Source organism: Haemaphysalis longicornis, unplaced genomic scaffold, assembly GCF_048455015.1.
Source record: "Haemaphysalis longicornis isolate Haplotype H1 unplaced genomic scaffold, Haemaphysalis longicornis Haplotype H1 scaffold_10, whole genome shotgun sequence".
In the NCBI taxonomy this organism is placed as follows: domain Eukaryota; kingdom Metazoa; phylum Arthropoda; class Arachnida; order Ixodida; family Ixodidae; genus Haemaphysalis; species Haemaphysalis longicornis.
In genome coordinates this window covers 57322293-57337795 of record NW_027526204.1, presented here as the reverse complement: position 1 = coordinate 57337795, position 15503 = coordinate 57322293, and the positions used below count along the sequence as shown (strand labels likewise).

Here is a 15503-nt window from a genome sequence, read left to right as displayed (position 1 = left end):
TTGCGCGCATTCGGAGAGCGGTGCGGGGAGTGGCGCGCGCCCGCGCAAACCGCAGTGAGGTGGCGGAGCGCGCGCAGTCACGTGGGGTGTGACGTCGCTGCGCCGTTGCTACGGACGCTCCTCTCCGCTCGTCGCGCCGTTGCTAGGGGAGAGGAGGAGGAGCAATGCGGACGGCGGAAGGTTCGGGGTCGCTTATAAAGTGCATTCGCACTTGCCCCCACCTCCCCGGCGGACAATTCAGGCTCGCTTAAGAAGTGCATTCGCACTTATTCCTGGCCAATCTCCCACGTGGGTATGTGCCATGTCAGCGGCCAGGCAGCGCGCGCCCATCTCCCCCCATTGCTAAGGAAGACGAAAAGCGCGCGCAGCTGTTGCTATGCGGACGGCGGAAGGTTCGGGGTCGCTTATAAAGTGCATTGGCACTTAAAAACATGGCCGAAACCCCGCCAAGTTTGGGAGACGAGTGAGAGTATGCCGAGGATAGAGCCGGTGACATTTCGACAGTGGACCCAAAGATGGTGGCCAATGCGCGTGCCCCCACTCCCATGCGCTGCTACCACACCAGCAATGCTGCGCAAGGGGTGGCAACGTCCGTGACTGCGCAGATCGGCAAAACCCAAAAGTCCAAGTGGGAGCTCCCACGTGCGCTCCCCTGCATATTTCCGGCCTCTTGCTTCCTCCACTGGACAATTTGCGATGGCAGCTGCTGTGCGGGAGTTTCCTCAATGCCCCGCTGCCTCGTCGGATGGTGCCACCGCTACCTTGCTGAAGGGCGCCACGCTCGCCAACAAGCTCGTGCGCTTTGCGCAGTGTGCCGCTGAGCTGCACGACATCGGCGGCCGCGTCCGCTCTTCTGGCCAACAAAGATGGTGATACAGCGCAGTGCATGGTCATACCAATAGACCTTGCGGCCACTGGGGTCCCCACAGAAAGGCGATCCAACCTTTTGGCCTTCTTTGAACAACGTGGAGGGCCGGTGGACGCAAAAGATCTCGAAGGCACACCACCACAAAACACAGAAGGTTGTTGCCAGGCGACCGATACACCAGCCTGCTGTCAGCACTTGCCTGTTCTGCCCTACCAAGTGCTCTGCCTCCTTCCTTTCGGTATTGAGGGAGGCAGTTGCCTGTGGGTTGACCGCTGTCGCCGGTGTCTCCCAAGTGAGGATGAGCACTTGCTTAAAGGGGCACTGACACAAAAATTTTGCATCTTGTTTTTTTTGTTGCGATAAGTAGCTAGTGACCTACTTATAACCTGTAGAAACCTCATTTGCTTCAGTGTGCGACGGTTGTTTAATTAGAGGCATTTTCAATGCGGCCAGTCGCAGTTTCGGTTTCAGCGAGTGCCGCGAAACGATGGATTTTGTGGATTTTATGTTAACAAAGCTGACCACGTGACCGTCGGAGGGATATCACAGAGCAGAGCCGCCGTAGCACTGTCGAATCCGCATCGACGGCAGTTTCTGCCAATGCCCCCACGACTGATCTCGTGAGGCGCTTAATTAAAAAGCGACCGTGGATGTGACGCAGGCGATGCGAGTAAAAATGCTACCGCGCTAAAGAACGACGCGCGACGCTCGAGATGGTGGTGCAAGACGCGCGGTGGGAGCAGCCGGCCGGTCTGCCTACAGGTCCGCCTACAGATGTGTTCGGCTTACCACTGCGGCAGATATTCGAGTGCCGCTCTCGCAAGCGGTTCAGATGACAATTTTTAATGCAACCCGCCATGGCATCATTAACTCCTTTCTCATGTAAGCCACCATGGTCGGGACTTGGGGACAATTTCGTGCAGCGGTAACAAGCTATCACTCGAGCTACCTGCGCCGGCCTGGGCCACTTCGCGGCCGTGGCCGCCGCCTGCACAGCGACCGTGCGGCTATTTCAGTGGGCTTTTCGTGCCTCCAGCGCGTTTTCGCATCCAATGGCAATAAACAGTAATAGAAACAGAGTGCCTGGAATCGCTGTAGAACTTTGGTCGCGGCCAGCTGCCCGATGAGCTGACGAAATCTCGGCGCCTCCGCCGCCAACGATCGGGTCGTTCGTTCTCGAGAGCAGAAGCTCCGCCCTCCGGCCCTCCGATTGGAGCGGCGAGCCGACGAAAAACGCCGGCAGTGCGGAAGCGGCAAACACAAACTCGTGACGTGTTTGGACGTTGTTTATTTACCCAATATCCTCAGGATGTCGATTGCGCGTGGTCCTCGGCTGGCTGCTCGGTTGCGTTTCGCACACTTTAAAATTGTTTTTAAATATGTTCTAGGCTGTATTCGCCGCTGATATTTTGCAGATGATGTAAATGTGTTCCCACCAATCTATCTCCGAAGCTATCTCGCCTTCCAATCTATCTCCGAAGCTATCTCGCCTTCAAAATTTTGTGTCAGTGCCCCTTTAAACGTTGCCCCCGATGCCGAAACTACCGAGTGCCTTTTGTTCTCTGCTTGAAACAGAGAAAATATGCGGTATACCCGTAGGAGCCTACCGACCTGGCAAACGTGGCACACGTCGTGGCCTTACTTTGGTGTGGACCCGCAACTCCTGTCGGATGAGATAATGGCTAACATTAACTCCGATGGGCCTGTAAGTGAAGTGTCCCAGCAGCGTGGTGGTGCACTTTGCGGGACTGGTCCCGCCCCTCTTCATCGCCGTCTGCAAGCTGCTGCTCCCTGTGAGAGCCTCCCACCCCAGGCCTACACAGTGCGACCGATGTGGGAGTCTCGACCATGGGACGGCCGGCTGCAAGGGCACTGCGAGGTGTGCGCGCTGTGGGGGGATGACACAACTCACAACAGTGCACCACAGCTGTTGCCCACTGCTCTAGCCGTAGTGGCCACCACAGTGTAACGGACCCCCGTTGCCCATGCTTCAGCACAAGCACTGTGTGGCCAGCGCTGCAGCCAGTGCCATGTGCTGAGGTCAAGGTGTCGGTTCGACTAGCTCAGCCCAGCTGTGCCGAGATGGTCAGGTTGCGCAGCAGCCTGCCCCCCAGGGACGACAGCAGCCCCGGTCTGTAGCCAAGGGGAATGCAGCTAGGCACCCCACTGCCCAGCAGCCCGCCCCGCCCGCAGCCCCAGTTGTCCTGATTGCAGCTGCCGACCCGGAGCAGCTGATGCGCGTCCTCCTAGCCCTGGAGCACAGCTTGGTTGGCCAATTGCCCATCGATGACCTTGCGCGGATGGCAGCCGCGGATGACCTGGCCCTCCTGAGCCCCCCCCGTCCACCTCCACCATGGCTAGCAGACCCTGTGGGAAAGGCACACATTCTCTAGTGGAACTGCAACTGCCTCGGTCACCGCAGCACGGAGCTGATTGAGCACCTCTGCAGGAGCCCTTCGACAGGCTGGCGCTGCAGGAGGTGTACGTCTACTGCACCACCCCACACTTTCCGGGCTACGTGTGTCATCTCAGTGCCACCAGCTGCCGCCTGAGGTCCTACAGCAACACACCGTGCCGCGACACTAGCCACCCACCGGGAAAGTTGCGGGCAGCCGTCTATGTGCGGGCCACCCCCAGCAGCGCTGTTAGACATTGCCGCAGTTGCCGACGGCCCCATGGAGTGAGCCGCCGTGACCGTTTGCATGGGGACAACGGACACCACCGGGGCCAGCATCTACATCTGGCCTCAGAAATTCTGGGACACCGTGGCTCTATGTCGGTTGCGCGCAAAACTAGGCTCGGACGCCATAGTGCGCAGTGACTTCAACGCACATATGCTGGCCTTGGGGAGTCACCAAGCCACCCGCAGGTGGCGAGAGCTGTTGGATGCCACCATTTCCTATGGACTGCACGTGGCCAACACTGGCAACCCCACTTTCATCCTCCCTTGTCATCATGGTACGGTCCAGCAGTCATGCATCAATGTAACCCTGGTGATGCAGTGGTGCACCTATTCCTGGGAGACCGCCACCAGCACTTGGGGGTCTGACCGCTACCCCATAGTACTCGCCCCTGGGAACCACAGCAAGCGAGCCAATCCTGGGTTTATGCAGTCACTGGCTGGGTCGACTTCCACTGAAGACCCAGAAGTCAACTTCCTCGCAGCAGTCATGTGCAGCACCGACAAAGCAACGGTACAAGGAGAGGTAGCTCTTTGCACGCCACTCCCGGACAGGGAGCTCTATCGGCTTCGAGCCCGCCGCAACCAACTGCAGAGGAAGGCCATGCGAAGCAAGCGCCCAGAGGACTGGATGGAGTGCCGGCGGGCAGACGCCCAATGCCGGCGACGGGCACAGCAGCATCGCAGGCAGGGCTCCGATCCGAGTACTCCGATCCCACAAATCCTGTCTTGTCGTTATTCATGCCATCTGTTCTGTGCTGTGCTGTTGTCTATCATGACCTCTCTTGTCTTCTGTAATAAATTTCCTCCTGTCACGTCATAAATTTGCATGTACTCTACCACCACCTCAGAGTGACACAGGGCGAATAAGCATTTTAAGGAAAGTGAGCACCCAGTGAAAAAACATAGGTTTTGGGAGACATTTTTGCTTGTGTACAAAACAAATAGGTTAATTGTGTTTTTAATGAATAATAGATTTCTGCCAGCTGTACAAAAAAGTGAATATAAACAATGCAATGGTGTGGTAGAGGTGCGCATGCATTACAAAGATATGATTATATGCAGACCGAAATAAAATAAGCAATTTAGAGTACTTAATCCATTTTATTTTCAACTTTCCACACCAATGTTCCTTTTTTGGCCAGTGCCATGGCTTCGACTGCCATGCTTATTAGTGCTGCACGATGACACCTGCATTACAAGAATTAAATTGACCATGAGCCCTTTCACATATAGGTGTGCGAACTGGCTTTCAGGGATAGTGTAGACCAACTACTAATTTTGTGCAAAAAGCAGTTGATTCAGGAGCAATTACTGCCCTATAGCACACAATTTAAATAAAAACAACAAAATTACCTGCCCCTTAAAATCAGTATGAAACGAAACCAAAACGCAACACTGAAATGCGTAAATTTTTTTTATAGCATAGGTGTATATGTAAAACACATTTGGTAGCAGCAACATTTAAGGCATTAGCACTCCTTACTCTCTTAACGGCGAAGGTCCGAGCACTTCTGAGTGAGGTATCGACCCAGCAGTTTGTGCCGCTTATACCGCTCCCCAATGGGGCAGTTCTGGCTCTCCAGGTAGGCCCAGAAAGCAGCTGAAAAAGGCAAGCAAAATAATTAGAGCACCAAGTGTTTAAATGTCAACAGGAAGGCAATTACTAAAATTCCCAATTTGCATGCGCACATTCCACTGATGTTTAAGTTCCGGTAAGAAAAAAAAAAGAGATAGTTTAACTTACCGCTACCCTCAAAACAAGTTGTTTTTCATAAGTTCTAGCCTTCTTGCTTGGTGCACGCTATGTGTGCACATATACACTGCTAAAATGTTCAAATTTATAGCAAAAAATCATGTACACCTACAAGATATTCCTGCTACCTTCTGTGGTGAGAGGGCAGGATAAACGGTGTTGTTCCCTTTCGACACCGCTTTGTTCGAAGCAGTGCCCGTTGGACTTCGCTTTGCCAGAACCTCTGGCTTCCACACAGCCACCGCAAGCCGCTTGCAGAAAGTACTGTCTGCTGGAGCAGCCATGACGCTCACCCAGGTTCGCTGGTCGATATACACACCGTGTCCGAGGTGTACCTGCAAACAAGGAGTGACGCACAAAATCTGCACAAGAATTCCAGCCCTGCAGGCAACTGTCAATGGAACATTGCACAAAGGTAGTCCGTAACTGTGGTGCAGATGATTGTTACTAGAATGGAAGACATGCAGTGAAAAAGCATTTGGAACCACTGTGAAACCTTGCTGTGAGGAAACTACTGAAGTACACAATGCCCTGTCTGTTCGAAGTGCGCTAAGACATCGTTCGCGATTGACACATAAAGGCTCCACGATGTCTTACAAGCCACCATATAAGCCATACTATTACTATTATCTTCACACAGAAATTTTACTACCGACAAGTAATAATTAACAGGGCTCTACTATAGTGTTTCCCACTTCTGCACACATTATTTTAAAGATAATACTGTGTGTTAGCCCTCTTATGCAATGAAATTCAAAGCCTTTGCATGCATGTGAAGACAGGGCGAGGGGCGGAAGACACAATTTCTAGCCTGCAGAAGAATATGCACTGTTTGCGAGACGCAAGTACAAACAATAGCGACACATCAACACTAAACCAGTTGATGACTGAAATTAAAACAACGATCAGGGCCAATAGCCAGCAACCCATGTATAGTGATAGACGGTGGCTCTTATATGAAATGCAATTGTCAAATTCTGCCATTTGGGGCCATTTCGTAGCATTGATAGAAATTAAGGCAGGTTTTACTGGCAGTGGCTACAAACAGCTAGAGCTTATATTTATTGCTAGAAAAGAGTGCAGTTGCTACACTGTCGTAGAAAGCAGCTGTACCAGTTTCAGCAGTTATATTGGTCAGAACGCCTGTAAAAACTTGCACAAGCAGTCATTCAGCAACGACATATCATACCGGTGAGTTAGGCAAATAAACCTTCCTTAGCCCTCCAATACACGCAGCTAACAATACATGAGCTTTCAGAGACCTATAAGCGTGACTGCTGTTCAGTGAACGTGCTGGAATAAGATAACATTACTCCCAAAGCTCACTTGTCACGAGTCTGGGGCGATCCCCTTAGAGGGGAGGGGCCGAGATCCTTTGAAAATAAGATGAGGAGCTGGAATTTGAACCTAGTGCCTAATAACAGACCATTAATGGTGCGCCCCACTGTAAAAGTGGAAGCATTTTGTAGCAGGAGGTGGACACAACCTGCAGGAAAGAAAAGCTAATTCAGGGAGTGCTGCAATGACATGAGAGAAGTCAAGAGCTCAGGACGGAAGGTCGCCGAGCAGAAAACAAGGAGCGCCAGGTACAGGTGGCAAGGTCCCGACAAACCAGCCAGGACAATGCTGCTTGCTCATCGACATTGCAACTCAAGCCTGGGCGGGAGCACACTGATGGGACAGCGGTTCCAGCCTCCTCAACAGCCACCAACCTATGCGCAGCAGCAGCGTACCATTGCCACATAGTTCGATGGTTTCAAAAATGGTGGCGCTTCCAGAACCAGGCACATGGCTATGAGCGTAGTCGCCAAACTCCGAACTCACGAAGGTACAGCTTCGACAGTTCACCGACACCGCATGTCTACATGCGCGCCCTCACTAAAGCCACATCCGGACGGCCCCACCAGATAAACGCCACGGTGACACCGGACTGGGTAGGCCTAGTCGCCAAGGGCCTTAGTGTGACGACTTCATTAGAGGGGTTTTAGAGTTTGAAGTGCCAATATCAGTTGGAGCTGTTGTCAGTCTGGTTTTTCTACTACTTGTAAGTTTTTTTATTAGTTGGGTTTTACTGTTTTGAGTGTTAAAGGGTCACTGAAGTGAATTTGTCAAACTCCCGCTTTTGCTTGAACTGCGTAGACCGGTATTTATTTTAGAAAGCGAGAGAATAAAAACTACCATGCGCGGTTTGCGGCGGCAGCACCAACTAACCGCCGTGATGTCACGTAAAAGTGCTACGTGAATGGACCATGTCCAAGATTAGCATTTAAACAAGTTTCGGTTTCGATTCTGTGAAACAACATGCTTGGCATCCAACATTATCACTGGATGGGCATTCTTGATATCTCAATTTCTGCCATGTTTTTGGCCGTAAAATGCATCAGATAAACCCACCAGGGCGGCTTGGAATCGTAGCAATCACTATCCGAGGCCTATGCAGTGGATGAACGCCCTCCGCGTCACCGCAGACGCTCAAATGTCATGCGCTTTTCCCCCATCTTCAGACCTTGCCTCACTCATGCCTCTATCGTAAAAGGTCTGTTCGCACCAGGCCAAGGGTCTGCTGATTCTGGACTGTGCCCACTGCCCACAAGCAGGCGGTGCTTATGGCAACAACATGCCAACGAGAACTCAGCTCGTTGATGTAAGTCTGCACGCGTTCTGGGAACTTGCTCGTGGAGCATTGAACGTTACAGCATAAAAATGGTGAATTCAGTATAGAAAACATCGTCCAAAAGCGAAGAAATCAGGTTACAAAAAAAAAGGATGTACACTCCAAGATTCAAACTTGCGACTTGCAAAACAGCATACCTAGCGCTCCAGACCACTCGGCCACGAGCCAGCGCTGCCAGGGTCAGAAATATAAAGTATATAATGTACGACCAGTTTACATTTTTATTTAGTTTTAGCATTTCAATTAACTTAGATGACTATTCGTTGTATAGCTCTCGTGCAGTAAGCGTTCCCCATATTTCCAGAATACCTCGTCAAGCAATTGCATTTCTTAGGCGGAAAAGCGTTCACAGATGTGTGATCGCACTGCTGATTGCTGTGCTTGTTCACGAAGTGCCAAAAAGTGCTTCCTGCACCCTAGTTTTACGAGGTACGGCAACGGTGTCGGTTGATTTTGTTTCCTCAGTACCTATATTAACTTCGCCGACTCTTCTCCCACCTTCAACTGGCGTTAGATTTTCCTACTAGCATACCAGTCAGTGAAGCATTGCATGTGCGCTTGTGCAACGCTTGTGTGGAGCGACCTGGACTTGGAGCTTGATGCAGTGTACAAATTAACAAAGGCACATTCTGCCATTTACAAACATGTGGATTAATTTCAACTGAGCGAACGAATTGTGACGGCCCAACGGCGGCCGGCGGACTAAATGCTGGGCCGACCGACTCTGCCGGAAGGTTGGCGAGCCATGCAGTAGCGCAGTCCAGTCAGGCCATTTTTTTCTGACGTCATACAAAACACCCCTGCAAATAGACGAGGATGCAGAGAGAAGGACAGCATTTTCGAATTGATTTTACTGGTTGCATAAATGCAGCGAGAGCGGTCGAAACATGGCCTACAGACTCCAGACTACAATTTGCTCTTGTAATCCCGCAATGTTTACAAATCACTTCGATGTCCCTTTAATGCTCCAGGCCCTCTACTATGTGAAAAATTTGTCTAGTTCACTGCACCAATGCCTATGTGTCTGCTCTTTCCTGCCCAGAGAAAAGGCATATGACACCACCCCTGAATATATTATTAAATATTAAGAAAATTACAATAATTCTGTCAAGAACCCGTTCACTTTGGAGATGATGAAATTGCCTTGTCCATGTCGGAACAATCCACTAGATGCTCATAAAAATTCAGGTAAACATAGCGTCTGTGAAAATTTTTATGACTACTACAAAACATTTCAAACAATCAAAACATATTGGAACAAACGGCACAGCACTTACATCACCAGCTTTGTTGGTTTCCCCACAAGTAGGGTCGATGTCCTCTTGGATTACTAAAGCTGCAAGGTGAGAGACAGTAACTTTTAGCATGATACACGCAGACTTTTCGAACAAAATGCACGTAGCTGACCACAGGAGACTGCCAGAAGCAAAAGTAGAAAATAAGAATTTCGAAGTTTCTTGTAAGAAATGCACAGAACACAAAGCATATATGACACGTTATATACAAAAAGGGTAAACTGAATCAGTAAAGCATGCTTTAGTAACTAAACAATGTCATAAAAATGCTGGGAGTGAAAGCGATGGCATGCATAACATTTAATATTTCAGTGGCCATTTCTTATGACAAATACAAAATTTGGACAAAATACGCAACAATGACTGCTGTCTGCAACGTAACCTACCTCAACGTTTTAGTGTAATTAAGGAAACGCAACTTCGCAACTTTTGTTTGTAGCTGTATAGGTGCATTTCAGGTAGAGATCAAATTTTTCATTTACAGACTTCAACGAGCTTTAGCTTAATGAACAAACCTTGTAATTATTCCAAAAATAAAAAAAAACACTCACTTAAGCGCAGAAATTTTCTTCATTAGTTTAAACAACCACCACGTACTGTTACAACAAAGCTACATTTCCCAGGATATTGTAAAACAAGGATGTGGAGTCTCAAATGGCAAATGGGTTCTTTGAGAATACATATAATGCTGCTGCTAGGCACATCTGTACTAAGCTCAGCTTTTGGGCAGTTCACTAACCTTCAATTTACCCATGTGTATGTGGATAAAGCTCAGTGCAAAAGGGGGGTTTTCAAAAAAAAATTATGTGCTTAGGCATACCGTTTTGTTTTTTCTTTGTCCGCAATGTAGCCTTTGGTCCAGCATCAAGTTCTTCAAGAAAAAGGGGAGGGGGGTTGGAGCAGAACAAATTACATTTTACATACTGAATAACAAGTGGCCGTCGACATAAAACAATGACCTAGAGGAATTCAGACACCATATATAAAAATCAGTGGTAAATTTAGTACAAATGCACATTTTTCATTGGAGTGCATAAAGGAAAGAAAAAGCAATGTAAACACGATTTTCGATTGGAAATGTCAATGATTTCCCATTGGAACAAACTACCCCATGACGTCACCAGCATTGCAGTGCCTGTCGCATTCTTATCAGCTGCCACTGCCTGTTTGTACTAAAAGTTGTCTGGTCACATGTGCAGGTTTTAATCCCCCTTATCATGCTTTTCCACTTCGTGCTGTGAACAAAACCTGGATCACATTTCGATACCGCTCTTGTGCTGCCCCTGTAACCCGAGTACATACATGTCCCACGCAAGCCTCTTTTGTGGTGATTCTGTACCGTGAGCTGTACTGTGTTACATGGCTGCAAGCATGCAAGTTTGTATCACTCCTGACTTGGCCACCAAGAGGAGGCTGGCAGTATGTATTAAAGGGACCCTGCAACACTTACCATTGACTATTCGGAATGTATTTTGGTGTAAAGTTCATTTTTCCAGCAATGAACTCCCGTAAGAATTATGAAAATGCATTCACTATCACCGAAACTACGAGCGATGAGAAGTCACGCATAATTTTCCTGTCTAAACTCGACCGCGGACAACGCGACGAAAGCTGCACGCTCTCTCCCGGAGAGGGGGGCGGCTCGCTGCGTTCCCTTCGGCGACCTTCGATATATCACAGGGCGGAGAGTTTTCTCCTTTTTTCCGCAACGTGCAGGGGTCTATTTCCCGTCTGGTGCCACAAAAAAGCAGGCATGGCTGCCTGCTCTTAAGCGCGTGCTCAGGCTGGTAGGGCGTTTTTTAAGCAATAAACATTTGTCGTCGAGTGGTCTCGTTGAAAGGAAAGTATTGAGTCCGTCACTCAACCACCGTGCGCACTCAAAACAAAAGAAACACCAAAAGTATGCGCACAGGTTCAGACATAGAAGAGGTTGGTACACAGCGCCGACGACGGCTGATCATCACAGAAAATGCGAGAAATGAGCCGCGAAGTTGACCAGCGACAGCCAACAGGACAGCCATGGCCAAAATGACGTCTACGCCATGTCAGGGATGCATAATGAGGAGAATTGAAGAGAGCGCGGTTGGTTTTTCTGCGTCTTTCACGGCAATTTGTGCGCTTACCGCTTCACGTGCACATGCAATATTTGGTTCAGGTATTCCTGGCAGTGTAATCTAAACGTGACGCAGGTTTACTTGCACTGCACGAAGAGTGTTGCAGGGTCCCTAAATAAAGAAAAGACATCCAACTTCAAGTGCAACCACACCACTTGAATGTTTCAAACGGAAATAGATGCTCCTTAGGGGTGCCTTAAAATGAAATAACTGAAGAAAAAAAACCTCTAGAGTGCCATCACAACCGCCATGGTGTTGGCAGAGGTAAATTACTGAGGAAGAGAGGGCGTGGCATCCATCTCTAGACACGCTGAGTCAGTCATGGGATGTTCAGGCTCTGCCGGCAAGACGAATGTAAAGTGGTCAGGGGGCAGACGTTGCAAGTTGTCGACCCAAGCCCGATTTCAAAAGTTGTTGCTGCACTGAGGACATCGTGCACGTGGTTGCTTCTAATGCCTTCTATGTGGTCACTGTGCATGGCATGTGTTGTTTTGCGTTTCTTAATTTTTAGTGATTTATTTTTCTGTTTGGTGAAGGGGGTTTCTGAGTGCTTCAAGCTCATGGGAAAACTGGACATCTCAAACAAAAACCTGTGCTATGATTACTTTACAGTAATCCTTCGTTAACCCGAAGTCGTAAAATCCGCCGAAAATTTCAAGATAAGAAAATTTTCAAGTTAAGCAAAATGCTGACAATCCGTGGCCAGATCAGTGCAAGAAGAGCTAGTGATGGTAACAAAAGCTCAACTGCACAAGGGGGGCTTTTGTGATAAAGCAAAAATAATTTGCAGGAAAAACAAACAAATTGTTATTGCGAAGGAAGAACTGCTGATGCCTGCCTGTTTTGCATTCGCATGCGGTGCCACAAAAGTGTTCTCCAGCTGTTCAATGCATCACACCAATTGTCGGTCACCATTCCTGCGATTGCTGCGATGCAGGTGCAGCACGTTTCTTGTTCCTGCCATTGCACCCATTTTTCGAAGCTCCTCGTTCGCGTGATTAGCTGTGTCATCTACAGCAATCTCAAAGATGTAGGCGTCACACAGCATTACAGTAACGGGTACATCGGCCTCGTACAGCGCGCAGTCCGCACAAATTTGCCGTTCACAGCTGTGTTTGGTAAAAAGTGGGAGGTAGGATTTCGAATGGAGCGCCTGTAGTGGACATTGCCTTGTGTACTCTCTGACAAAGATATCCGTGGTCCCCACAAAATACATTTTAAGATAAAGGGGAGCGAATACATAAAGGGGAGAAAATTCATAGCACATAAGGGCGGTAAGTGCACGGCAAGAAAAATTTTTGCCTTAACCGATATTTGGAGATATCCGAGTTTGAGTTAACAAGGGATTACTATACTTGAAAGCATGCTCACATCGTATTTGTTTTCAGTACTATCGTAAGAGGCAGGCTTCAACATAGAAGATCCCAAGCACTTTTCATGCAAGCAGGCTTTCAAATTCTACCATGTGGAGCAAAAGCCATTGGTGACACGTTTCCTGCTGTGGAAGCAGAGCCTAGTAAACAGCTGGGTTGGACAGCCAGTGATGAATCTGAGAAAAACAAAAACAAATGCTGTGATAAGCACAGACATCTCTGTGCAAACAGCAGCAAAGGGGCATGCACAACAATAAGAACATTTTTCCATCATGCCATTGGCTAGGGCATTTTTAAGGTTTAGGGTGCCTACACTGGCGCTAGCGCAGCTAGGTTGACACAACACTGCACTCACCAAAAAACCAAAATTCTTTGACTATTTTTTCCTGTTTGACATGCTATATATATTCTGCCATACATTCAACTAAGGGCTTCATACGTAAACGCCACGACCTCAACTTGGTTCAGCAAGACAAAGAGAGGGAAAAAAGGGCAGGCAGCTTGTTTTGTAATGCAAATTAGGGCGTGCTTTGCATGTGCCATGGCCCACAGTTTTTTATGAGTCACTTACCTCATCTCCTCCCCATTCGCTTTACCAAACATTCTTAAAAGAATGCGGGGGGGGGGGTGGTTGGACAAGCCCTCATTCCACCTACATACGGGGCACTGTCAGCTTCTCATTGAACAAACCTTCAAAGTATGTCAGGTAAAATGCTATTTTTTTAATTCTTTATTTTTGCATTTCTAATAATAATCTACTCAGAAAAAGCTACTGCTGATGTTGTTAGTGCTGTCCTCCGAATTTTCTTTAAACCGGTCTGTTTGAGATGTTCTGTTTAAAAATGTCTCCATGAATATATGTTCATACATACGTACTCCCATTTGGGCCTAAAAATGCCTGCAACTGTATAAATTAATAAACAAACCAATGAAGTGTTAGAGGTGATTCAGGTGAGGTCGAGTTGGGGTAAGGTTAGTATTTGAACGACCTGGGGAGCCACTAGACAAACTGCAGCGGTCTGCCCCTCCTGGCAACCCTGCGTGCGGAGACGCGTGCACGCAGTAGCGGTTTATAAGCAGTTCCTCACTTGCACGCCATGGGTGTGGTAGCTCTACTTAAGCATGCACGCCAAGCTTGACAAAACATGGTGTCAGAAGTGTAGCCTTTCGGACTAAACGTTCCAGATGGACCTTCTGCCACCCCCCGAGTGGTTTGTATGGTCAGAAGGAGCAGTGGAGAGCTGGAAGAAGTTCCACCAGCGTATCGAACTCTACTTCAGAACTACCACGCCGAACAAAGAACGAACGTCAGCACAGAAGGCTGCCATTTTTCTTCACGTCGCTGGGAAAGAAGCGAGTGACGTTTATAACAGATTCTGATTGTCGGCACAGCAACGAGAGGACTACGACGCCATCGTCAAGGCTTTCAAAGAGTACTGCATGCAACGGTTCAACAAGACCTTCGAGCGGTACGTACTGCGCTCTAGGCAACAACGAGATGGTAAACAATTTGAAGTTTTCGCGCGACATACAATTGAAAGCACGGCCATGTAATTTTGGCAAACTAACGGACTCCATGCTCAGAGATCAAATTAATAGTATGTGGAATTGCCGGAAAAAGTTACACGCAAGTGTACTGCACGAGAAGGACCAAACTTTGGAATTGGAAGTCGAGTGCAAAGACGCGGAATAGGCGGCCACACAAAACCGCTCTCTTGAAATCGAAGCAAAGGTGCAGAGAGTTGCCATAACAATGACAATAGCTGCTAGACAGTGTCACATGGTTGGGAGCCGTCAAAGCTGCGGCTACTGCGACCGGAGTCAGGAACTGAGACAGTACCCAGCTTGGGGGAAGACACGCATGCTCTGCAATAAAAAAAACACTTTGCGTCTTGCTGCACCTGCAGCAAGACAAAAAGTGTAGTGGTGCCTACATTAGGTAGACGCCGCTACAATGACAGAGGCATCTAACCATACCTCAGACGCTTCGGATGAGGATCCTTGCCATGCAAATCGTCCAACATTTCAGGAGGCCAGGACTGGACTGTAAACTGCGACCTAGATAGACACGCAACAGAAATGCAAGTCGAGAGAGGGGCACAGGCGAATGTGCTGCTATCCTCGTATTTTCGCAGGATGCATATCCAGAGCCGCTTACACCCCTCGAGTGCAGTACTTATGAGCTACGAAGGAAGTAGGACACTCCACGTTCACACCCACACCTTGCCACTGCGAATAGGAGACAAGCTAAAGGACGTACAGTTTCTTGTTATGAAGAAAGGCAAACAAGCCTTGCTTGGGTAGGAGTCCGAGTGTTTTGGGTTGATTGCACGAGTGCATGACCTGGCCGTGCCGGTGGCCTCAACTGGTGGCCCTGAATCTGTGGCAGAGTCCCCGGAACTGTTCAAGGGGCCTATTTGCATCGGGAAACCTACAGTCTTGCAATAAAGGATGACGCTCTGCCCACCGTTATGGCACCAAGAAAAGTGCCGCATGCACTTCGGGGCCCACTTCGGGAAGAGCTGGCCCGAATGAACACTGAAGGAAACACTGAAGGAAGAAGGCAGTCAGCGGCAAGCCAGTATTCAGTGCTGACCATTGATTTTGCTGTTGGCAGGCTCCCCAGGCGGCAGACGTGCGTCAACGTTGTCAAGTTTGGCTGCATCCACGCAGCCATATCGGCCCTTCTTGGAAGCGCACAGTTTCCGCACGTGCGGGCACTCTCTCGACTGACCAGCCAGCC

General features: G+C 48.9%; 1 protein-coding gene across 6 annotated transcripts in view; it reads right to left on the bottom strand.

Moving 5' to 3' along the window:
- Nucleotides 1–4632: 4632 nt before the first annotated feature.
- The window catches only part of LOC144158588 (uncharacterized), a 43207-nt gene continuing 32336 nt past the window's right edge, over nt 4633–15503 (bottom strand). For 4 of the 6 annotated variants that reach the window (XM_077689586.1, XM_077689584.1, XM_077689587.1 and 1 more), the window contains 6 exons: nt 12850–12936; nt 10094–10144; nt 9256–9314; nt 5417–5639; nt 5035–5151; nt 4633–4739 (listed from right to left, as the gene is read on the bottom strand). In XM_077689586.1, coding sequence (XP_077545712.1) covers nt 5039–5151; nt 5417–5639; nt 9256–9314; nt 10094–10144; nt 12850–12936 — 533 coding nt within the window. In that variant the 3' untranslated portion in view covers nt 4633–4739; nt 5035–5038. The remainder of the gene's footprint in view (nt 4740–5034; nt 5152–5416; nt 5640–9255; nt 9315–10093; nt 10145–12849; nt 12937–15503) is intronic. The other 2 variants (XM_077689585.1, XM_077689588.1) reach the window with 2 other exon arrangements.